The following is a 25,571-nucleotide window of genomic DNA, read 5'->3' as shown; positions in this document are numbered from 1 at the left end:
AGGACGGCCTTTCACCCCATTAGGAATAATTTTGGTAGATTATAGGCTGGCAGTCTTGATGATTCTATAATGAAACTGTCAAAAATATTTCTTTTGTAGCTCACTGACTAATATTGTACTTAATACAACCATATTCTCATTTTTTCTTTTACTCTTAGCGCCAAAGGAAAACAATGGCATCAGTAAGAGGACACTGGACCCAGACAAGGACTCATCAACACAGGACACAGAGAGCGAAGTCCGCTCTGTCACCACCGTCTCACCAATGAACAGCCCCAACCACCGGCCTGTCCTCAAGGGCCTGCTGCTTCATGAGCATCTACTTTCAAGGGATTTCCAGGGGGACCAACATTTTTTTAAGAGGGATGGCTCTGTGGCTGCATATTCCACCATGCCAGGCTCTGTGTCTGCCTTAGATGCAAGGGACCCTGTCACTCAGCTGGTGCCCCACGAGGATGCCCCAGCCTTTTCAGACATTGCCACCACTGCCACTGTGGCTGCCACCTCCCCACTGACCACATTTTCTCCCACAACACCAAGGCCGCCCATGTCTGTCCCTCAAAAGAAGTCCTCTAAGACAAGGGGGACGGACAAGGTCGAGCCAACAACAGACTCCCTCACCACTCAAGTGACACCAAATAATAAAGGCTCAGTCAGCGAAAATCCAGTGGTGTCTTTATCATCGCAGAGAAGTCGGCCTCAAATTTGGAGTGCGCCTCCCACAGAAGCGACCCTGGCACCCTCCTCAATGCGGATGGAGGAGGGGGAAGCGAGGGAAACAGCGCTGAAAAAGAAAACCAGCCCGGATCATCCCCTCCCCAACCTAACTTCCCGAGAGGAAGGAGCCAACACGACGTCCACAACCGTAATCACCACCATCACCACCATGCAAACAGCAGGTAGGCATGTTCATGTTTCCTTTGACTTTCAAAGATGACATTCAAACAACTTTCTTAAGTAAATAGCAGCCGCATCCAAATAACTTTTTCCCCCGATGGAAATTCAAATTTGAGGGTATTTCCCTCCAAAGTTTAACCTCATCCATCCCAGAGGACAAGAAAATTAAGCATCAGGTCATCAACATCGCCGGTGTTCATTTCGCATGCTGCACACCACTATTCATCTCTCCAGTGGGGATAACAGAATCGCTCATGTGTCAGAAACAATCAGATTTTCCCTGATGTGTCCTGCCTGTCCTTTCCACTGGCCACAGAGGGCTGACGGCCCAGATGAGCAGTGTCGGGGAGGAAATCTGCAGAGATAGTTAGAGGGTTATGTGGCCGCAGTGACACAGGTGTGCTGTCAGAGAGATCAGTGGTCCGGTAAAAGGGAATCACTTGTCTTTTTACTGTCTCCCACAGAGTCATGCAGCCTGAATTTCACTGACCCTGAGGGCAACATCGAAATCCTGCAGCAGCTTGAGTCTGGAGCGGAGTGTAACTACCTGGTTACGGTCTACCTGGGATATGGCATTGAGGTTCAGGTCAGTGCTAAAGGCTCACTGTTATGTTGTCCCTGATGAGCAATTTTTAAACTATCCATGCAACTTATGAAAAAGTTGTAAAGTTCTAAATTGCATCTTTAAACCAACTTAATAGATTGTTTTAGGCATTGTAAATACAACATTATCAATTTTTCAAGTTGACATATCAATCAAACAGTAACTAGTTACTCTCCCTTCAGCTGTTTTTAGTCTCCACCAGTAAGGAATAACCGAACTCTTGCTCCAATATGTTCACTAGCTATTTGCTAGTTTCCATTTCATGCAGGGCAGTTAGCGTACAGTGGGTTTATCAGATATTTTTCACCAAAAAATAGTAAGAGCAGTGATACTTGACCAAAACAGTAATGTTGCAGACCATAAAAGCAAAACAATGAGCTGAAAGATGCTATAAACTCAGTAGAGCTGAGAGGAACTGCAGAATCAGGTGTCTGAAAGTAAAATAAAAAAAGGTTCCGTTCAAACAGTCAAGAGCTTTGACTCATTTTGGTTTAGTGTCCTAGCTGTTACAGTAACCGCAGGTCTTGTGTGGGTTGACGGAGATAGACAGGCAACAAATTGCTGGGGTGAGTGGGTAGATGGGGGCACAAATGATGGGGTCTGTCTCAAGTTGAAATGCTTGCTTGGTAAGTCTTTTCACAAAAAGGTTATAAAAATTAACTGTCAGTGCTTGCGTTCCCTGGCATTTGCAATTTCTCAACCGCCTCATTTACCACCGGGGACTTTAAAATGTGTGAGCTTTGTCTTGCTGCCTCTGGAGGGCTAAGATAAGTCTTGACAGAGTATATGTGTTCGCATCGGTTTTTCTCTGAAAGCTTCCTCTGGGTAAGGCAAGTAAATCTTGAACCACATAAGTACGTGCACACTTACCTGCACATGTTCATGCACACACACATACTTGTATTTCACCACATTTGACATGTGAGATCTCAACTTCCACATCCTCTCCAGTGAATCAAAACAGCAAGGGAAGGGAACTTATAGACATTGTATTCTCACACATCTATTGTACCAACAAACAGCAGGGAGCCATGTGTTTCAGCACCACCATGTGAGCCGATGGGGCCACAGTCTCCTTCCCTCCTACAGCTGAACTGATAGTGATCTAACGGCAAACTACACACACAACTGCTTGGCACGACTGATGAGAATGACAAGCCATGGTCTCTTTGTTCCTAGCGAATGAAGATGGAAAGGGAGAAATTTAAGTCAAGTATGTGTCATACCGTCTCATCAGCACTGAGTGAAGCTCCTCTGCCTGGAGGCTATCCAGGTCCCAAGGTTTTAAAGGAATAGAGGAGATCAGAAAGTAGACTTGCGGAGGAGCAGTGTGCACAGAAAATGTTATGCAAGCAGGACAGTTTTTACACAGGGATGACTTTTAGTTATCAACAATTCAGAACCTCGACACTCACCTGCTGCAGAAGGAGATGGACACTCATGTAGCTGTTGTCTCATTGGTTTGATAGGACTGATCCGACATAGGTGCACACACACGTATGTACACAGATAAAACAGGATTTTATTTTTGACTTTGCAATATTGATTATTGCACCAGCAAGAAAAACTAATATCTTTCTAAAATGTTGTGTAGAGACACGTGATTGCAGTGTTGTTATTGTAAAAAGATAATGTGACTAACAACAGATTTACTGAGCAGCATGCAATGCAATATTTTTTTTTAATGGCAAACAGCAGAACACATGCCAAATAGATTAATGAAACAGCTTAGATCAATGCTCTGTCCTTTCGCTGTGACAGTCCTATACTTCTAGTTGTGTTTCATGCGTGTAATTTCAGACACTAATCCTTTAAATCATACTATCCAATAAGGAAAGACAGAAGAAATTAAAGCTGCGCGCAGCGATGAACGGGCCCTCGCCTCCTCCCGCACGTCGGGGGTGCCGGCGGGACTCCAACGTATGCAGCCGAGATCGTCTGCGACAGTCGGACAACGCGCATAGGAGTCCGATGCTTTTTTTCTGCTTGGACCGCGTGACGCAGGAAATGATGCTATGCAAATAGTCCACAGCATCCTGTATCCGCTGTGTGGTGCTACAGAGCATGCAAAAACATGTTTTATGTTGCTCTATAACAACTGTAGACAACATTGTGTAAAAGTCATGTAAATCGGATGCCAGTTGTCAAAAAACGCAAAATTACTTTGGCCAGCAGGTGGCGCTGTGAGTATTAGTGAAAATTAGCTTGTAGACATCCTCAGGCCATGAGTGTTATCAAGCATGGGACGTTTAGGAGCGTTTGGAACAAGTCCGGCTGAGTTACATCAGCTTTTTTCATGGGGAGTCTCGTAAAGTAGCCGCCCGCTACGGCTAAGCCATTCTGTCAAATGTAAAGCTTTTGATAACTTTTAATCACAAAGGTCTTGAGACTGTACCGACCAAATTTGAAGTGGATCCGACAAAGTGCCTTGGAGGAGTTCGTTAAAGTATAGCGACTAGAAATGAGCCTAAATTCATTGAAAAATGACACAAAAATCAAAATGGCCAACTTCCGGTACGGTTTAGAGCATGGTCCCAAGAGACGTATTTGTAAGTCTCTCTGAGATACATAATCCTACTAAGTTTCATACAGGTACCTCAAACGTAGCACTGGGGCTGCTCTTTTGAAATATTGTAGGGGGCGCTATGGAGGCAATTTATAACGGCCAAGCCAAAAACCCAAATAAAATCTGTCCTCCCATTACCTATAACACATTTATAAAGTTCCATGAGTTTTTGAGCATCGCAAGCCACTGATCCATCAGCCTACTTTTTCATGGCGAATGATGCGTTGCCGCGGCAACAGCGTTCAACGAAAACTCCCAATATTCATGATGGTGCATCATCAACGTGTTAAGACTATCTTTACAAAATTTCAGACTGATCTGGTGAACTGGCTAGGAGGAGTAAATAAAAGTATAAAATATGACATTTCCTTTTGCCAGTAGGTGGCACTATGAGTTATTGAACATTTTTCAATTGAAATGTGCTAAGAGTTGAAGTAGCATCATGCATAAGAAATTTCGTGCAGATTGAATAATGTACCTTGGAGTTATAACAACTTCTTTTTTCCCGGCCAATGAGGCAAAATGGCCGCCCTGCCACGTCAAGGTTCTTTGATGAAAACTCTAGCTTTTGATAAATTTTCATCACAAAGGTCTTAAGAGCATCCTGACCAAATCTGAAGTTGATCGCATGAATTCTCTAGGAGGAGTTTGTTAAAATACAAAGGCTGAAAACATGAAAAATCACCAAAAAACTGAAATTGAGTGAAATACTGTAGCGCCCCCTATGGGTTGAATGGAATGAAAATTGCAGGGTATGTTCCACCATGCAATATGCACAAGTACTGCAAATTTGGTGATTTTAGGCTACACGGTTGAGAAGTTATGTGTATTGAAAAACAAGCCATGCCCCAAGAAGTTCATTGGTCCGTATCTTCTAAACGCTTTAAGATATCAACAAGCTTTTAATAACTTCTTGTGAACTTGATCCAATAATGATCCACAGAAAATTTGGTAGCAATCGGACCAAGTGTGTAGGAGGAGTTCTCAAAAATGTGTTTTTCACAAAATTCAAGATGGCGGAAAATTTTGGTAGGCGGACCTTAGGGGTCTGAGAGGCTTTTTTTTAGAGCTAGTGGATCTGGACATGTGTGTCGAATTTCAAGTAAATCGGACATACTGGCCGAGGGGCGTCGCCGGTCCGACTTGTAGGGGGCGCTAGAGAGCCATTTTTTTACACTGAAATAGGCAACCTATGTCAGATGGCTATTTTCGCCAGACCTGACAAGTCTGCAAAATTTGGTGAGTTTTCATGCATGGCAAGTATCCCAAAAATGCCCCCAAATTGTAAAAATAAAAATCATAATAATAACCCATACAATTTCAATAGGGCCTTCGCTGGCCCGACGTTGTCGGTGGCTCGGGCCCTAATTAAAGCTGCAAGCAGCGATGAGCGGGCCCTCGCATCTTTGTGTACGTCGAGGGTACTTACGAGACCTCAGCTTACACGGCCAAGAATGTCTGCGACCATCAGATAATGCGACCACGAGTTAGACGTTTTTTTCCTGCTTGGAGTATTTGACCCTGGAAATTGTGCTTTGCAAATAGTCCACCACTTCCTGCAACCACTGTGTGGCGCTAAACAACATGCGTCAACATAATTTATGTTGCTCTATATCAAGTGTAGACAACATCATGTAACTTTCATGTGAATCGGATATCGTTTGTCAAATAACGCTGATTTCCTTTCGCCATTAGGTGGCGCTTTGACTTAGATGGAAAATTGGCTTGTAGACATCCTCAAGCCATGACTGTTATGAAGCATAGCAAGTTTGGGACAGATTTGAACAAGTCCAGTGGAGATACATCAGCTTGCTGTTTCATGGGGAGTCACGTAAAATGGCCGCCACGCCACGGCTACACCATTCAATCAAACGTAAAGCTTTTGATAACTTTTAATCACAAAGGTCTTTAGATTGTAGTGGATCTGAAAAACTCCCTAGGAGGAGTTTGTTAAAGTATAGCACCTAGAAATGGTCAAAAATGAATGGAAAATGCACACAAAGATCAGACCAGACTTCCAGTATGGTTTACAGCATAGTCTCAAGAAACTTTTTTTAAATCTACATGTGGTACATGTGCCTACTAAATTTCATACATGGGCTGGGGCTGCTTTGTTGAAAATTTGCAGGGGGCACTATCGAGGCAATTTATAACAGCCAAGCCAAAAATCCACATGAAATCTGTATTTGCATCACCTATGACATATGTACAAAGTTCCATGAGTTGAGTATCCCAAGTTACAAATAAATCTATCCAAATGAGCATTCCCGATTCTCTCGTACAGTCAAACGTCTGTCTCCTGATTCAAAAAAATCATCTAAGCAACAAGTCCATACACTACTTCATGGTGATCTAGCAATAGCTTGTCTTAACAACTGGTTTCAAATGCACAGCTAACAGTATGAAAGCAAAGCTAACGATTAGTATGCTAATGCTAACGGCTAATCGCGATTAGCAACACAACTTGTTTTACACTGTAACATTTAGTCACAGTCCAACGTCCGTCTCCTGAATCAAATAAATCATCTAAGCAACAAGTCCATAAACTACTTCATGGTGATCTAGCAATAGCTTAAGCCCCTAGGTCCCCCATTTGGACGCAAGTGTACATAAAACGTACAGAGTTTAGTGTACAAAGTGACTGCCAAAGAACCCACGAAGAACGAATATAATGATGTTATAGTTCTGGAAAAACATCAGAAACTTGGGAACAACATGAACCAAGCCACAACTCCCATCAGCCAAGCAAACAAATACCAAAATATCATAAATCATTAAAGCTGCAAGCAGCATTGATCGGGCCCTCGCAACTTCACGCACGTCGAGGGTACTGGCAGGACTCTGGTTGACGCGGCCATGCATTTCTGTGACCATCATACATTGCGTGCACGAGTTAAACAGTATTTCCTGCCTCAACCAGCAGCGTAGCAAGATCATGTTGCCAGGTCTTAAGCCTCAAATGTTTTGAGTGTACCTCCGATACAATCATAAATGTAAGCCTGTTAAGATCATTAAGAAAATGAATGTGTGAATGTGTTTATAAAATAACAGACCGTCAGTTTACTGGGATGGGGTTCAACTCCCTGCAGTGTCCTGCTGATTGTATTTGAACTTACATGAAAGTTAACAGAACAGTATTGTCATTTGCTTTTACTTTAACACTTTAATTTAACACTGTTTTCATTTTAAGCTCTTCTATAACTTTAGATTGTAGTGTGAAGCATTCATTGTAACATTTAACGTGATTTTCATGTAGAAGCTCTGGACAGATCATTTATACTAATGCCCACTGACATGGTTTGAGAACCACTGTTGTCTAACTTTTGCTCTCCATGCATCTTAGTTTGCACATATTTAGATCAGAGAAGTCTTTTTCTCATGGTGTGCCCACGAACCTTTAAAATAAATTCAGTGTTTGGGCTGCTGTAATTAAAGAATCCTGCTTACTTCTGTGGTTGCCAGTAGGTGGTGCTATGACTATGAGTTAATATTGGCATGCAAAAGTCCTAAAATCATGACAGTAATCAAGCATGTCAAGTTTGGGACAGTTTTGTCAAAGTACAGTTGAGTTACAACAACTTGGTGGATGATGGCGAACCATGTAAAATGGCTGCTACACCAAGTCCATGTTATCCGATGAAACATCAAGCTTTTAGTAACTTTTAATCGCTACGGTCTTTAGATTGTTCTGACCAAATTCTAAGTTGATCGGATTAATTCCCTAGGAGGAGTTCGTAGTACAGCACATGGAAATGGAAAAAAACAGGAGAAATTCATACAAAATTCAAAATGGCTGACTTCCGGTTGGGTTTAGAGCATGAACCCCTAAGACTTTTTGTTAAGTCTACATGTGATACATCTGCTTACCAAATTTTATACAGCTAGGTGAAACGTACTGCGAGGGCTGCATCGTCAAAAAATTGTAGGGGGCGCTATCGAGCCAACTTGCCGCTCTGAAGCATTAAAATCACATCAGATAACTACATTCAGGATTTTAAATGTGTTTGACAAGTTTAGTTACGTTTTGAGCATTTTTAGCCCCTCAAAAACACTTTTGTTTTTCGTGGCGAAGAATGCGTCGCCACGGCAACGGCCTTTCACGAAACAACAACCTTTGAGTAACTTTCATCACAAAGATCTTTAGATTGTACTGACCAAATTTAAAGTCGATCTGATTAATTCCCTAGGAGGAGTTTGTTAAAGTAGAGCCCCTGGAAATGTCTAAAACGACACTAGAAATTCATACAAATTTCAAAATGGCTGACTTCCGGTTGGGTTTAGGGCATGGCCCCAAGAGACTTTTATTTAAGTCCACATGTGATACATGTGCCTACCAAATTTTGTTAATCTATGTGAAACGTACTGCGAGGGCTGCTTCGTTGAAATTTTGTAGGGGGCGCTATTGAGCCGATTTAACACTCTGATTGAATAAAATCATATTATAGAACTACATTTTGGCCTTGTGATCTGTGTGTCAAGTTTGCTTGTGTTTCGAGCTTTTTTAACCTCTCCAAATGACCATCATTTTTCACGGCGAAGACTGCGTTACCACGGCAACGGCGTTCGACGAAACATCAAAAGCTTAAAGAACTGGCATTATGAACTTCTTACATTTGTGTGGAACAAATTTGATGTTGATCTGATTTTCCAACTAAGAGAAACAAGCCAAAGTATAAAGACTTTAACTTACTGTTGCCAGTAGGTGGCGCTATGACTATGATTCAAAATTGGCTTGCAGATGTCTTCAGGCCTGGAGTTTAATCAAACATGTGAAATCTGGTAAAGATCTGATGATGCGGAGTCGAGTTACATCAGTTTATTCGTTCATGGCGAAGGATCGAAATTCGCAGAGCCGCCACGTCGCCACGCTTCAACAACTTCCTACAATTTTCACAATGAAGCATTATCAAGGTCTTAAGGCTTTTGTGACAAAATTTGAGAGGGATCCGATTAATCTGTGAGCAGTAGGGTGTCAAAGTACACAACCTATGACTTCCTGTTGCCACTAGGTGGCGCTATTACTATGATTCAAAATTGTCATATACATGTGTTCAGGGTCAGGATGTTATGACATATGAGAAATTTGGAGCAGATTAGGCAATGTACAGCCGAGTTACAACAACTTCCTGTTTCATGGCGAATGGTGTTTTTTTGCCGCCACGCCACGGACACATAGTTCGATAACTTTTTGATCTTTGAGTATCGTTTCACTGCCAAGGTCTCAAGAGCATACTGACCAAATCTGAAGGCAATCGGGTTTAATCTCTAGGAGGAGTTCGTTAAAGTACGGCGCCTTGAAACGGTCCAAAAACGTCATAAAATTCAAAATGGCCGACTTCCTGTTGGGTTTAGGATATACCTCCTTTTGACTTTTTTGTACGTCCCATCACGTTCCACATACCTACCAAATTTCATACAGCTAGGTCAAACCCAAAGTTGGGGCTACTCTGTAGGGGGCGCTATCGAGCCAAAATGTCATGCCGCAGCTGGACACCCCAATAATACTGGAATTTTCACCACGATTGAATTTTGTGCCAAATTTCAAAAGATTCCCAGTATCCCAAGCACCTCCTTTTTGCGATGAAACTGGTACGATAATAATAATAATAATAATAATAATAATAATAATAATAATAATAAAAAACATTAGAATAACAATAGGTCCTCCGCTCCGACTACGTCGGTGCTCGGGCCCTAATAACTCAATATCACTGGACCTGACCAGAGAAAACAGCTGCTACGTGCTAGCTACGAAAATGCTGCATGAAAAAGCATGTCCGCTTGACGCAGATTACGGAGATATCCTCCATTTCTCTCCCCGGTAAACCATCGCAGAGATATTCAGCATCAAGCACAAAAAAGTCACACAGCTTTATCGAATATTGTACTCACTTTTGGTCGAATCACAGCGAAAAAATTTAATATTTCCGTACTTCCACATCTCTGTATGTCCAGCTGCATGTGCTCCGTGTGAATCCGTTCGATTCGTGTCTCTCCGATACTGCTCGGCTTCTGGGGAGGGATGTAGTCTCAGCAAATTGGATTTCAGATCTGACATCAGATGGGACGTTTTTTATTCTGATTGGCTATTAGTGCTGTCAATCATCTAACTTTCAATTCCCTGCAATTCTATTGGCTTATAGGAGGGCTCAATGGCGAAAATCGGAGAAAGGGGGGCTGAGCTGCAGCCCTGAACAGAGAGAGAGGGCTGGATCTGAAAAAAGTTGAATGAACACAGAGACTTAGAAAGAGCTTAGAAAGGGCTTAGGGCCTTCAAATAAAGCCCAAACTGCTCTATTTAGATGTAGTGAACACCATTAGTGATATATACAAGTGAAATATATAGTTTGGTACATCATAAAGTTAAAATAAAACACATTGTGCAACATGTGTAAATATTGGAATCCTCGCCTGAAATTTCTGTACTGTATCCTCTCTAGCTTATGAATGCTTCACTTTATCTAAGTGAAAATGTGAATAGAGACATATAGTTCTATGATCTGTGACAGCTTGAAAGCTTGGATCTACATGATTTCTAAAAAAAAATATCCTGAAATTGCTTTTTTTTTCCAGGCAAAAGTTAGAATTTTCAATTTGTGCTGTGTGCCATCTTAATTTACTCTTAACCAGTAACATATCTACTGATATTTACACATATAAACACATCTCACAAGTGTTAGGGTTATTTTATTACCAAACTAAAAATAGCCCTTACAGTTGCAACACTACACTCATTGTAGTATGGGTATGCTATTTTCGAGCTGAGGCCTAAAAATAGGCTGGGGCTTAACAACTGGTTTCAAATGCACAGCTAACAGTATAAAAGCACAGCTAACAGTATGAAAGCAAAGCTAACGGTTATTATACTAATGCTAACGGCTAATCGCGATTAGTAACACAACTTGTTTTACACTATAACATTTAGTCACAGTATAGAAAACAATTCACAAACTCATATTTACCTCTTGTACATCACAACAGTCCAAACCATAGGATAACTGGTCGTCAGCCATTAAGTTATGAACATTATTGCACTCTCACAATAGTCACTATTCACTTGATGGTGATCATTTGCTTCTCCATTTCTCCAACACACTGAACCTGGCCACATACGACTAAGCCCCACCCCTCTACATGAGAATGGGCTCAAGTTAGGCTGTTAGGCTGTTAGGGAGAACACACGTTCTGAATCATGTACTTATCAAACAAACTATGCTCATTTGCATGAACTGCAACTTTTGAACTGTAAAGCTTATGAGTCTCTTATTGAAATACATTTTATCCACCCATATCTATTTTTACCCATACTTGTACAGTTTTAACTTGGTTTTAGAAAACTATTTATATCCTGATGTCTGAATTAATTTTTAACAAGGGCTACACCAATATTCTACTAGTTCCTGAATCCACTATGTGGCGCTAGAGAACACATGCAAACATGCATTATGTTGCTCTACAACAAGTGCTCTTTTAGGGTCTATATCAAGTGTAGACAACATCATGTAAATTACATGTGAATCGGATATTGTTTGTCAAATAACGCTGATTTCCTTTCGCCATGAGGTGGCGCTTTGACTTATATGGAAAATTGGCTTGTAGACATCCTCAGGCCATAACTGGTATCAAGCATGGCAAGTTTGGGACAGATTTGAACAAGTCCAGTGGAGATACATCAGCTTGCTGTTTCATGGGGAGTCACGTAAAATGGCCGCCACGCCACGGCTACACCATTCAATCAAACGTAAAGTATTTGATAACTTTTAATCACAAAGGTCTTTAGATAGTACTGACCAAATTTGAATTGGATCCGCAAAATTCCCTAGGAGGAGTTCGTTAAAGTATAGCGCCTAGAAATGGTCAAAAATGAATGGAAAATTCAAACAAAAATCAAAATAGCAGACTTCCAGTATAATTTAGAGCATAGTCTCAAGAGACTTTTTTTAAGTCTCAATGTGATACATGTGTCTACTAAATTTCATACATCTAGGTGAAATGTACCGCTGGGGCTGCTCTTTTGAATATTGGTAGGGGGCGCTGTCAAGGCAATTTCTAAAAGAAAAGGCAAAACCCCATATTAGTTATTTATGTTTATCACCTTTGACACATGTGCAAAGTTCCATGACTATTTGTTCATCCTAAGCCACAGAAAACTGAGCTTCCATTTCACGGTGAATAATGCGTTGCCATGGCAACATATTTTAACAAAAACTCACAAAATTCATGATGAAGTATCATCAATGTCTCAAGGCTTTCCTCAGAAAATGTGAGGTCCATCAGATCAACTGGCTAGGAGGAGTACATCAAAGTATAAAATGTGTCATTTCCTTTTGCCAGTAGGTGGCGCTATGACTTTGAGAACATTTTGGCATGGAAATGTGCTCAAGCCTGAAATAGCATTATGCATAACAAATTTTGGGCAGATTGGACAATGTACCTCTGAGTTACAACAACTCCCTCTTTCATAGCGAATGGCACAAAATGTGAGCGAAGTGGGCGCACGCCATGTCAAGGTCGTTCAATGAAAACTCACCATTTTGATACATTTTCATCACAAAGGTCTTTAAATTGTCCTGACCAAATTTGATGTTGATCGCATAAACTCTGTAGGAGGAGTTTGTCAAAATACAAAGCCTGAAAACGTAGTTTAATGGGAGTCGCATAAAATGAATGCCACGCCACAGCTACGCCGTTCCATCAAACATAAAGCTTTTGATAACTTTTAATCACAAAGGTCTTTGGATTGTACTGTCCAAATGTGAAGTGGCTCTGACAAAGTCCCTAGGAGGAGTTCGTTAAAGTATAGCAACTAGAAATCGAGGGAAAATTCACATAAAAATCAAAATGGACGACTTTTGGTTGATTTCAGAGCATGGTCCCAAGAGACTTTTTTGTAAGTCTCCATAGGATACATGTGCCAACCAAATTTCATACATGTAGGTTAAACGAGGCGCTGGGGCTGCTTTGTCGAAAATCTGCAGGGGGCGCTATCGAGACAATTTAGAACGACCAAGCCAAAAATCCACATGAGATCTTTAATTTCATCACCTACAACATATGTACAAAGTTCCATGAGTTTTTGAGTATCCCAAATCACAGAAAAAAATCAGCTTGCTTTTTCATGGCGAACAAAGCGTTGCCACGGCAACAGAGTTATACGAAACCTCACAATATTCATGATGAATTATCATCAATGTCTAAAGGCTTTCTTTCTAGAATGTGAGGTTGATCTGGTGAAATGGCTAGGCGGAGTACATCAAAGTGTAAAACTTGTCATTTCCCTTTGCCAGTAGGTGGCGCTATGATTATGTGAAAATTGAGGCATGGGAATGTTTTTAGGCCTGGACTAGCATCCTGCATAAGAAATTTTGGGCAGATTTGACAATGTACCTTGGAGTTACAACAACTTCAATTTTCATGAAAAATTGACCAAAATGGATGCCACGCCACGCCAAGGTTGTTGCATGAAAAGTCATGATTTTGACAACTTTTCATTATAAAAGTCTTAAGATCGTGCTGACCAAATTTGAAGCCGATCGCATAAATACTGTAGGAGGAGTTTGTGAAAATACAAAGCCTGAAAACGGGAAAAATGGCCAAAAAGAGCTAACTACTGTAGCGTCCCCTAGTGGCTGAAGGAAATGAAAATGTGAGGGTACGTTACAGATTGCTATGTGGACATTTGCCTCAAATTTTGTGATGATAGGCACAATGGTTTTAAAGTGAGGTTGATTGATGTACAGAGCCACGCCCCTGATAAGTTCATTGGGCCATAATTTGATAACGCGATAAGTTATCAAAAAACTTTTGGAGGGGTTTTGATGAAATTGAATGAATAATGATCCACAGCAAATTTGGTAGCAATCTGACACAGCGTTTAGGAGCAGCTTGCAAAAATGTGTTTTTCACAAAAATTTAAATGGTGGAAATCTGAATGGGCGGAGCTAAAAAATTTGAGTGTAATGATTGTAGAGCAGATGGAGCTGAATATGTGTGTCAAAGTTCATGTTAATCAGACATGTTGGGTGAAGGCAGTGGCCTGTGAAACTGTAGGGGGCGCTAGTGAGCCATTTTGTCATACATGAGCATGCGACCCATAAAATCTCAAATTTTCACGCAGTCCTGATCCGCCTGCCAAATTTGGGGAGTTTTTGAGTATGATAAAGCCCTGAAAAATGAGATTTTAGAGGAGAAATAATAATAATAATAATAATAATTCTTTGAATTACAATAGGGCCTTCGCCCGACTTCGTCGGTGCTCGGGCCCTAATAATAATTCTTTGAATTACAATAGGGCCTTCGCCCGACTTCGTCGGTGCTCGGGCCCTAATAAACATTAGAATCTCAATAGGGCCTTCGCTGGCCCGACGTTGTCGGTGGCTCGGGCCCTAATTAACTGTTGTTGAAGCGAATAAACTGATTGCTTCCACTTTTCTGATGAGCTTATTTGTTGATCTCTGGAGGGATCACAGACTCCTCTGCCAATTCTCTGGTGGGATCATGGCCAGTTTGTCGATTTTTGGCCATAGATTTAGTAGAAACAGAAATATACGTCTGAGAATTCGCTTGGGTTCGGATACCATTTAACATGTCGAGCACTATGCATTAGGAGCCATAAGAGGGATATTTTGGTTGAGGTGCACATTCTTGTTTTGGCAGCCTGCCTCCGCTGTGGAAGGGAGTCATTATAGCAGACATACCAGCAGTTTGCAAGGGCAAAGGAAGGAAATTTGTTGGAGGAAAACCTCTGAAGGACAGATGAGGTGACTGTATGATAAATTATTATGTTGATGTATTGTTCAGTAAAACATAATATAGGCACTCAGAAAATCCTCTGATTTCCATCAGGAATCACATTGGTGGGGAATAAATAAGCAAGATCAGACCTTTTCTGTGCTTAGTCAATACTCCTTTCAGCAGTCCGGCATCTTGCAGGAGAGGGAGGATGAAAAATGTATCAGGAGAATTTACTGCCCTCAGCCTGACTCCCAACCCCTCTGCCACAGCTAACAGCATATAATGCATTGCTCCATCTGGTGATTCTGGCCGCATTACAATTTATTTGCAGAAAAACTGCACAAATATTAGGAGGCTGATGCAACACCAACTTTCAGCCCCAGAGATAAAGTAAAATACAAATAATTATTCTTTTAAAGGCATTGCACTTTAGTGTACATTGCACTTTAGTAAAGTTAATATGTCAAAAATGTGCAGGATGTTTGAATAGGTGGAGTTCAAATTATATAATGTTAAATGTTAAGATATAGATTTATTTCTGACATTCCAAGCTCAAATTTAGCAATGATGAATAACATTGAAGCAGAGCGGGTAACTATAATATGGAAGACTTTCTTTCAGGGCTCAGTTTTGCTCTTAAAAATATACTGAGGTTTTAATATAAATAGTAAAGAATCAATCTACCACCCACTTGAGTATATAAACTGTCTAGACCAACTTAACCATTTTTTATTTCATGGACAGGTCAAAACAGCCATGTGAATGATTTCTGATTTATTTATAAAAAAAATTTGACAGTGAATTGGCGATATCTTAAGCACATCTTATTCCTGTCTTCTATATCCGTCTACACAGTCACTTTGCAATACGATTTTAGTAGAGGACAGATGGGGGCTGTGGTATTAAAGTACTTAAAATCTGTTTTTGGAGCTTTTTTCATTTGATCAAGTAAATCCGGTGGGTTAGCTATCAGCTCTTTCCAAGCCATCTGTCCCACTCCGATTTCAACGTCTCCTCTGCTCACTGATCTACCTGCCTCGGTCTCAAGGAGTTACCACCTGAGGTTCTGCACTAGTTGTCCCAGCTCTGTTTCATGGGGTCCACATCCCTGCACTCTCGCTGAAGGAAAATGTATTGTGTTGGGGAGGACTGAGAGTGGTTGATACATTTCAGGGGTTACGAGCGCAGACATGGCCAATTTCTCCCGTTGCCACAAAGGCTGATTGGGGGAGTGTTTCCATTTTCTCGCAGGTTTAAAAGGAGCATCATTCAAAAAGATGGTGAGGGAGGATTTGAGGTCAATACTGTATATCTCATTTTTTCGCTCTTCTTCATCCCTCTCCCAATTCTTTCACCCTTTTTTCTATTTCCATCCTGCTCTCATTTATCAGTTTTTCTATCTGTCCAGTTCCTCTACCCTGTCTCAATCAGTTTCAGCTCTGGTGGTTTAAACCACTCTAGCTTGACTTGCTATGTGATTATTTTTCACATGAATACCATTTATTTAAGCTTCTTGATTATGTTTGTTTAAACAGCAAGTGACCACCAAGTGAAAGAGAACACAACGTTTTCTTTGTTTGTTTCTTTAATTGAAGCTTATAAATATCAAACAAATGCCTCCAGTCTCACTGGGGGAAATTATAGCTTCCAAGTTTTTCTCCTAAAATGAGTGAATATTGTTTCAGAAGTTTCCAAGTGAGACAAAATAAAACGTAAGAACCAAACATCTAATGAGCTTAAGGCTGCATGTGCTAATGATTTACATCTGAGGAGGGGATAAAGCACGGTCGAGGTGGATCGCCAGTGAAATGCCTCTTCAAGGATTGAGATGTTACCGAGCATGCCAAGTGTTTATAGCCAACGCCGACTTGAGGGTTAACGATTGGTATTTGATGCTGCTTCTGCGACCACGCTCCTCTGACTCCAATCAATAGCCATGTTAATAAGCAGCAGAAATACTTGACACACAGCCTCCTTTCTGTGCTGGGTGAATTGCTGTATTGATCCTGGCACTCCCATTTTAATTCCAGTATTTCTTACAAAAGAAGTAAATGCACATGGCATTGACCCTGGCCGAGTGTGATGGGGGTGGGGATTACATTTGTTTATTTGTTTTGTTGGTGTCTAGTGACCGCCAGTGCTCTCATCAAATGAAAGGGCCACAAGAAATTTCCACCAAGAGCAAGTCTTGACACTTTTGTAAAAGAACGTTTCCCCTTTAAAATAGCCCAATGATGCCTGTAATCCTCCCTCCATGCCTCTTGCATACTAAACGTTGTATTAACGCACATGTTTTGGCCATTCTCTGACTCCCCAGCAGCACAAACAACGCAACACGTGGCAGATGTGTCGCAGAGAAACTGAGCCTGACTGAGTAATGGAGGCCAAGACAGGCTCGCTGCCTTTAATCAACTTGAGATGAGGCAGAGGGAAGCCTTCATCATGTTGTGCCTTGGGGGAGTAAAGGAGGACATAAAGAAGGCCAGTTTGATCTTGATGAGCTTTTTAGGGTGCCGGGGCTTTTCTGAGATGAGTTTTCATGGGGCCTAGTCATCCCAGGAGGAATCCTTTTAGGTGACACTAATTGCTCCTCCACCCAGCTAGCTGTCAAAAGAGAGAAAACTCTGTCTGCCAGAAAACTACGTTCTCTCCAAATCTCTGTGTCATGATGAAGCACGCTTGAAAATATGTAGGGTAATTAGCAATGCATGAATTTAAATCTATGCAAAAAATGCACACTGCAGCAAATACCGGGGAGTGAGGCTGATTTATCAGAGAGCAAGAGTCTCATCTTATGAACGTGTTTCAAATGCTGAGGGGCTTCACGTACTGTCAGCTTCTGGAAGGAACATGATAATATTTGAAAGGATGGTCACTATGGTGGAGGCATTACAGGATCTCAGGAGCATACGTGTTATATGTCTTATAATGAAACTGCAATGTCAATACATTTCGAGGGAATACATTTTCTCCCAGATGATTGTTTTTGATATCACAATACATTTCCAGTGAAAATGAAAGTTATACTTTCCATGTCCACCAGGGTCAGCATTGTGTACATTTCATCAGAGGGTGTATTCATAGGCTCGGTGCAGCCGTCTGTCTACCGCCAATTTGATTTGACCGCCACTACGCTACAAGCAGTAATGTGCTGCGCATGTGTGGAACGTATCCTCTCAGCCGACAGTATAAACAGAACTACTACACAGAACTACACATCACAGTGTCAGCAGCTGTCAGTGTTTGATTCCGATTGTGAGTATAATCATGGGTCGAGTCAGGGAGGTGATTGGGTGGGTCAAACATGGGACTCTCACCTCGGAGACTTGTGTTCCTGTCCTGTGTGAAACTGAAAGTGATGTACTTATTTTAACCCAAATCATAATCTTTTACTGAATCTATAACCAAGTAGTTTTGTTGCCTCAACCTAAACCTAATTGAGATTGCAGTGTCAAAATCCCCAAACTGCCATGAGTGGTTAAAACACTATAATGTTGATATACACAATCTAGAAATGTTAATTTGAAACATATTTTTGGTTCAGAAATGTCAAGGTTCATTGTACCGGTGGTTTGCAGGTTTGTCAGTTTTTTTCTGACGACTGGGTTGCCAAATGTGTCATAAGTGACAATGAGCAAGCTAGTATTGTATTCAACTACCAGCTTTGTCACATTCTCATTAACATTGAGCTTTCGCTGATTGGTAAGGATCCATTGTTTTAGACAGCGGGGCAAACAGGAAATGGCCTTGGCTGTTGTTTATATAGAGGTGAATGTTCAATTAAGATAACGTTTTCCATATAATGAACACTGGAGGAATTCTGTTTTTTGTATGAATTCATCAGGAGATACACAAAAACACCAACTGGTGGTGGACTAAGATTATTTAAATGTGAGCCTCAGATACGGGGCGATGAGGTAGGTAGTCTACCAGTGTGCTCCCCTGCATCAGCCATAGTAATGATGACACTGCAGCTGGTAAGTCCAATGGCTGTTGATTTATTGCCCCCAGCAGCAGGGTCATTTAATTTCCATGTGTAGGGAGATCATTTTGATTACATACTGCTCATTTCTGCATCAGCAATGGCTCCTGTGAGTCAGTATAAATGTTCATTGCGGAGCACCACCAGATGTTTTCAACATTAAATTATCAGTGAGAACCTGCCTCTGTGGACAGTTAACTCATATGTGTGCTTACGGATGAATTAATAAAAGAGTGAATAAAGATTACATGCCATCTGTAAAAAGGCCAATTTGTTTGACAGATTGTTTATTTCAAAAGCACCAAGAGAATTTTTTCTTTCCCTTTATTTTCTTTTTTTCTTTTAGACAGTAACTCCTTAATTGCGTGATACAGATTTTTTGGCTGGGCCGCAGCAAAGCAAGGCCAGCCCTATAAACATTAAAGTCTGTCACTGAGTCCCTGTGTGAGTGATGAAGTTACTGAGTAATGAAGTTACACCATTGGCTGTTTCAGCGTTGGTGTTTCCCCATTATTTCGCTAAATTTACTTAAGAGCAATTGCCAGCGTTTCCACTGAACGCACTTTCGCACACGATCAGTTGTCTGATCCACTTCCTCAATACATACAAGGTTGTTGTTGCTGCGCAATCCAATAATTGAAGGGTGTTGACACAGTTTGATATGAGGTCTGGATGCTCTGTACTGTGCTCACACGGCAGCCCACTTTATTGGGACCACTAAAGAAAACTGCAGAGGAATGTCGAGTTTCCATGAATTCACATTTTAGACACAGCACCAAAGACTATCCCCTTAACAATTTGGCCACAATTTAGCACAAACACAGTCCAGCCATATAGGCTATCAGCCTTCTATCCAGTAGTTTATCTTATATCTTTTGTGGACGGTTAGGTACCAGCAATGACTCTATAATAACAGATTAAAAGCTATGCCAGCCTTCTTTCTGTTTGGATGTGATAAGATGAATCTTCACCTCTGCTCACTCACATAGTTTAACACTGCAGCACTGACAAAGTTCGACAAAGATTATGGTGAAAACACAGAGATCGAGGTATTGACTCGAGCAATATTGTTATCCTTTGAAACCTACAGTTGTGGCCGTGCAAGGTGGTCTGTTAGAGGAGAGAGATGACCCTCTCTCCTCTAGTCCTCTCATTTTGATTTGACTCAGGAAATATTTTACTGGAACAGTTGGAGGGAGAAAAGAAAAGCTGGAGGGTTAACGACTGAGGTTTGAAAGAGCACTTGGAGGACAGGCTTACATTCTATGCATTGTTAAGAGCTTTCCTTTAATAACCTGGATTAAAAAAATAAAACAGACATCCTCTGTTCTCTCAACACAATCCTCAAAATGGAGCAGCATAATGTTTAGATGGCATCCTCTGATAATGTTGCTGGTGCAGAAGTGTGCTTGGTCAGCCAAATCCCCGGTCCCACAAATGTGTCTGCTGAGGCAGAGATTCCAACTAGGAGTTACAATAAGCCTGCTCTCATTACAGTCCAGAGGAACATGCATGCATGTGTACGTAGGCGCGCACACACACGAAAAGTGAGAAACTGAGAAAGAAGTCCCCCCGGGCATTTGGCTCTAGCGCTGGTGAAGATAAGGTAGTGTGATGTCTCCTGACATGGCCAATGATTCATAATTGAGGCAGGACAGCTGTTGCTGGCTGCACTGACAGGTCCCAGGGTGGATGACAGATGATATGGCCCTCTGGGGCTATCAGTCCAACTGCTCCCTGTTCACTATCTGCTCACCTGTCCTTCATGAGCCTCCCTGGTATATGTAAACCATGAGGTCACAGACCTACAATCTGTTTGACCTCACTGGATATGATTTTAAAGTTGTTGCAATATCAGAGTACGCACAGACAAACAATTAATACCAACTACTGTAATATTAATGATTAAGGGGACTCAGACACCATCAGATGAAATTAAATATTCAGTCTTTGTCATGATAGGAAAAAGTGAGTAAGTTGTAATTAAGTTGTATCCTGTCTAATTTCAATGGGTGTTCCAATGTCCGGGGACATTATCTGCAAAGGCCTCATCCTTGATTACTCGCTGATGCTAGGAATCCCATCCATTGATCGAAGGCCACACCAAAGGCATACAAGGAGTCAGCGAATCACAGACTGTATGTATGTGGAGCAAATCAATGTAATACTTCAAACTCAGCAGTACAATTGACAATCAATGCAGAACAGAGAGCAAACATAAGTTGGCTATTGGAGGAATGATATGGTTAAATGTTTTGGTGCCAGTTATAATGTAAGCAATGAGTCAGCGGAGGAAGCTCTGACAGATACCAACATAAAGTACATGACAGCAGTTCAGGCAGAAAAACATTTACAACTGACAGTCATTAAAAAAAAAAATCATGATTGGACAAAAGTAACACTGCTTTTAGCAATCTGCTTAATATGTTTTGACAGGCAGCCTAGTTTGCAGTTGGTATGGCTGGTAGATATTGCTTGTCTAATTAGCCTTGTTGTCATTACATTTTATAACAATTACATTTTGTGAAATGTTGGGATATCCAGCCTTTGATATCATTAAGGAAGGCAACAAGATTGATACTAGACTTTGATCGCCAGCAGGCGGGGGGGGGGGGGGGGGGTATTGGGGGGGATTGAGGAAGGATAAGAGGTTTTCCACCATTTTCACAGAGGGCTATAACAAGAGGGATATTTGATTTACAGCCCGATTTTTTTTCTTCGTTTTTTGAGAGATGCTTGACTGAAATATTTATGAACCATGGTGGACTATCAGCCATCTCTCATTGTGTCACCAGCTTTACACAATGGCGGAGGCAACAGAAACACATTACGGAATGAAAATATGAGGATGAATTTCAGAGATTAAAGAAATAATAGGCTCTAATCTTTTAACGTTCTGAATCCCCAATAAATACAACTTGACTAGAAAAAAAAAAAAAAATATATATATATATATATATATATATATATATATATATATATATATATATATATATATATATATATATATTCATCCTTGCTTCTCTGTGCTTAAACATGTTATAATAAAGTACAACCTTTTCCTTTTAGCTATATTCTACAAGACTGCAATGCAAACAATCAATCACAATTATGGATATCATTTTAGTTGAGACTCCATTGCTGTCTAGATTTGTCAATCAAGTTCAACGCGTAGTTAGCTAAATTATCTTCGCCATCATCTCATTCCTTGAATATACGAGTATATGTGTTAAATTGAAAGATAATTACTGTGCTGTACTGTGGGGTGAACTATGAAATTATAAAATGAGCAAGAAGCTGAAGTAACCTGATTTTCACAACATCCAAGCTCTCCACATTAACTCAGAGACACAAAGGCAGAAGTGAGGAAAAAAAGAACTGAGCCAAAGGCTTTGTCATTGCCGTTGCCCTTGAGAAACAGGGATTCTAAAATCACGTGGTATTCCTTTATTACTCACTGTGACACGATTGTTTAAGGCTCCTGCAACAACGATTTTTATATTAAAAACATACAGAGGTGATTCTGTAACACACACACACACACACACACACACACACAAACATATCTGCTATTTTGATCTAGTGTTTGCGCTCTGTGTTTTCAGTTGGTCTGAAAACCTCCAGAGTGTTTAATTCTGGTTGTGATAAAAATCAAATCAATCAAAGTCGCTGACCTCATGGATCATTCAGGAAGAAGTCACCTCTACGCTCACTCTCAGAGTGTCCATTAGCCTCTCTGCGCTCATTGTCAGCTCTACTTCGACTGAGTGACAGTTAGTCATCCTGGCCAAATTCATTTCGCTGCCGCCGTCGTGCAACGTGCTCATCCTGCCCACTGTCTCAGCTTTTCCAGGCTGTTGCACTAACACTGCTGCACACATATTACCTCAGGGACATTGGCCTATGGAGAGCAACCCTTTTTCTGCCTCATGGCATACGTGAGCCCACTACCCATGACAGCTGTAGCTTTCGAAACATGTTGTGATTCTCACTTAGAGCTTGAACTAGATGTGGTTAAATTAGCTTTTATGGTGGACTTGTCCTTTTTGGATCTTGTTGCAACACAAATTAAAATTGGGCTCTGAGCAGTGATATTTTTTATCTTCTCTTTTTCATTAGTACCGGCCAATGCACAAAACATTTAGCTGAATTGAATAAGCTTGAATAAAGAATTTCAAATGATTTGAACTTACTAAATTGAGTAAAACCTGAATTGGCTTTAATAAGTCCGTTAAAACAAAAAACATGCAAACAGAAATGAAAACTGTTTGCCTTCTCCGTGCACCTTGGAAGTAGATGAAGGTAGTAATCCCTCTTCTGCAAACACAAGTGAAAGTTTTTTTTGTTTTGTTTTTATTTTACGGAATAATGACCATGACCTGCTGTTGGGTTAGCATGCCTCTTTTATAGTTCTGCTGGGGAATGAATCAAGATGTTGCTCCAAAAATGTGTCAGTGCTTCATTATCCAGACAGTTTAACTACATGCAATCCTCCCGAGGTTCCTTCACCAGATTTAGCTGCAGATGCTGTTCAAACCTGTTGAAGACATAAAGCACGGCTGTCGGAATGGCTTGCAGGCACAAGGCAAACACTGAAAGAGAATGAGTCAATCATGCAACAAACCATGAGTGGAATGACCCAGACAGATTCATCAATTACTCGAAAAAGGTGTCTACAATCCAGGTGCAGGTTAACAAAGAAATGACTAAACCAAACAGACCCCCATGCAACTGTGTTGGTAGACAACTGAGCAAAGTAACACAGCAGGTGACCCATTTTTCAGAGCAACATCATTAGACTAAACTTGGCTTTAAATGAAAACACAACAGCGGGGGATGCTGAATTAAGATCCCATCTGGTGTGAACTGAGACCTCATAAGTCAACACTTAACATGCAATTTGATTTTCTGTGTTGGAGTTAGAAGTCCATGAATTTATTGTTTTTTTCAGAGTGGATAGAAATAAATGTGCTTCAAATACAATCCACTGTGCCATGTGTTACTCTACAAAGACCCTTTGCAAAGTGTGAGCTGCACACAGGTGCAGCAATGAAGGCCAGTGTGTAATCATTTGGTATGCTCTCTTTTTTTAGGTGCTAAATGTGAGTGCGTTGGAGGGGGAGCAGGTGACAGTGGAGGACACGGGTGGCCAGGAACCCTTCATCCTTGCCAATGAGTCAGTCTTAATGAGGGGCCTCGTACTGCGCAGCTGGAGCAATCAGATCTCCATCCGATTTCGTAGTGACCAACAGCACAACTCCGGATTTCTCCTGCTGCATTACCAAGGTGAGCCAGTACCATAGCTACGTTGTCACTTTATTCAAACTGTGTCCAACTACATACTGATCAGCTTAGCCCTGCTCACAATGAATTCACATTAAATATGTTAGTGTCATATTGGGAAAACAGCTCTCAGTCAGTATTATTTCACAGCACTTGTTGCGTTTGGTCATACCACTTTACAAGAAAACCACGCCCACCGGACGGAAAAACAATCAGCGCCACAATTTGCAACCAAGGGCTGAAACGTTGCCTGTAGCTAGCAAAAAGTTTGGATTTCATCATGCAAAAGGATTATTTTAGCACCTTACCAGGGGTGCAGTTGATACCTAAAATGATAATGATTAAGATTATGATTAGCGGTCAGCAAGCTACTGTAGTTAGCTAAGGCACTTGCGTACTGCATAGCTTTCTGATGTATCCACATCATACCACATGATGCATACTGTCAACATAGTTTCAGCTCAACTTGCAGAAATATAGTTAGCCTAAAACTGACATTTGGACAAAATGCTTGCTGTACACGTGGATCCCCTCAGTTTCCCCATTCTTCCTGCTGATGCCTCACGTCTTAGTGCCTGTATCCTCAGTTTTTTGGTTCGGCAGCTTCTATAAACTTAGTTTGGGTTTCTTTACCCTGTCGGTAGTGTCTCCCACCACAGAGCAGCTTTAAAGCATTTTTCTGTTTGCTAGCAGTTTCACGCATTACAAAGTCAATGGAGAGCGATGAATTGTTGTCCTTCGGTGTGGGCGGGACTTAATTGCACCCTGTCTCTATGCAGAATGAATTATTAAATGTGATCAAATAGTAACTACATAAGAGGGTTGCATCGGCCGCAAAACCTGTCAGATAGTTACTGTATGCTGTCGGTGAATATGATGGCTCATAAATTCCTCCCTTTCTCTCGCTTATTTTGTGCGTGACATTGATCTTCCATGTCCGCAACAATGTCTGTTTATCTTAGCAATCACACAAAGTGGCCAGCAATTACATGCCCCATCGATTTCAGTTGATGGTGGAAGCTGGTGGACAAAACATTCATTTCACCACATTACTGTGGCACTTTCAACAGCTCGAAAATGAAAGCACCCATCAAAACGGTGGCGCTGTCGTGAGATAAATCAGCCCATCGCTGTTTGATGTTGGAATATTGTTGTGTGTGGTCAGGCTGAATGATGACAGCGAGGGGTCAGCGCAGATCATACAGGGTTCTGCATTGATGGGGACAGATTGTGACAAACAGTTGAAAAGCACCGTCAATAGGTGTACTACTTCTCTTACCCTCTTTGCATTTCAGTATAAATCCTATACAGTATTGTATGCAATATTTTCCAGGATATTGTGTGCCGTCCACACAGTCACGTGCTTGTTAATCAGTTAAATAAAATATATAATGATAAAAGCTGTAATCATCTATACCCTGGATTGCATTTAAGTGAAACTTAGGACGACCTGAGCGGAGATTTATTTTGTTTTTATGATGAATATAGCCAAAGTATTGGATATG

General features: G+C 41.1%; 1 protein-coding gene across 4 annotated transcripts in view; it reads left to right on the top strand.

Annotated features, from left to right (window-relative positions):
• LOC137886824 (seizure protein 6 homolog) overlaps window positions 1-25,571 on the top strand; it is a 101,206-nt gene that overhangs the window by 47,334 nt on the left and 28,301 nt on the right. For all 4 annotated transcript variants that reach the window (XM_068729472.1, XM_068729471.1, XM_068729470.1 and 1 more), the window contains exons 2-4: window positions 159-899; window positions 1,362-1,483; window positions 23,877-24,069. In XM_068729472.1, coding sequence (XP_068585573.1) covers window positions 159-899; window positions 1,362-1,483; window positions 23,877-24,069 — 1,056 coding nt within the window. The remainder of the gene's footprint in view (window positions 1-158; window positions 900-1,361; window positions 1,484-23,876; window positions 24,070-25,571) is intronic.

Source organism: Cebidichthys violaceus, unplaced genomic scaffold, assembly GCF_023349555.1.
Source record: "Cebidichthys violaceus isolate CVI_PGR_0920_01 unplaced genomic scaffold, fCebVio1.0.p SCAF_46, whole genome shotgun sequence".
NCBI lineage: Eukaryota > Metazoa > Chordata > Actinopteri > Perciformes > Stichaeidae > Cebidichthys > Cebidichthys violaceus.
Note: the sequence above shows the minus strand (reverse complement) of the source record. Positions and strands in the feature narration are given on the sequence as shown.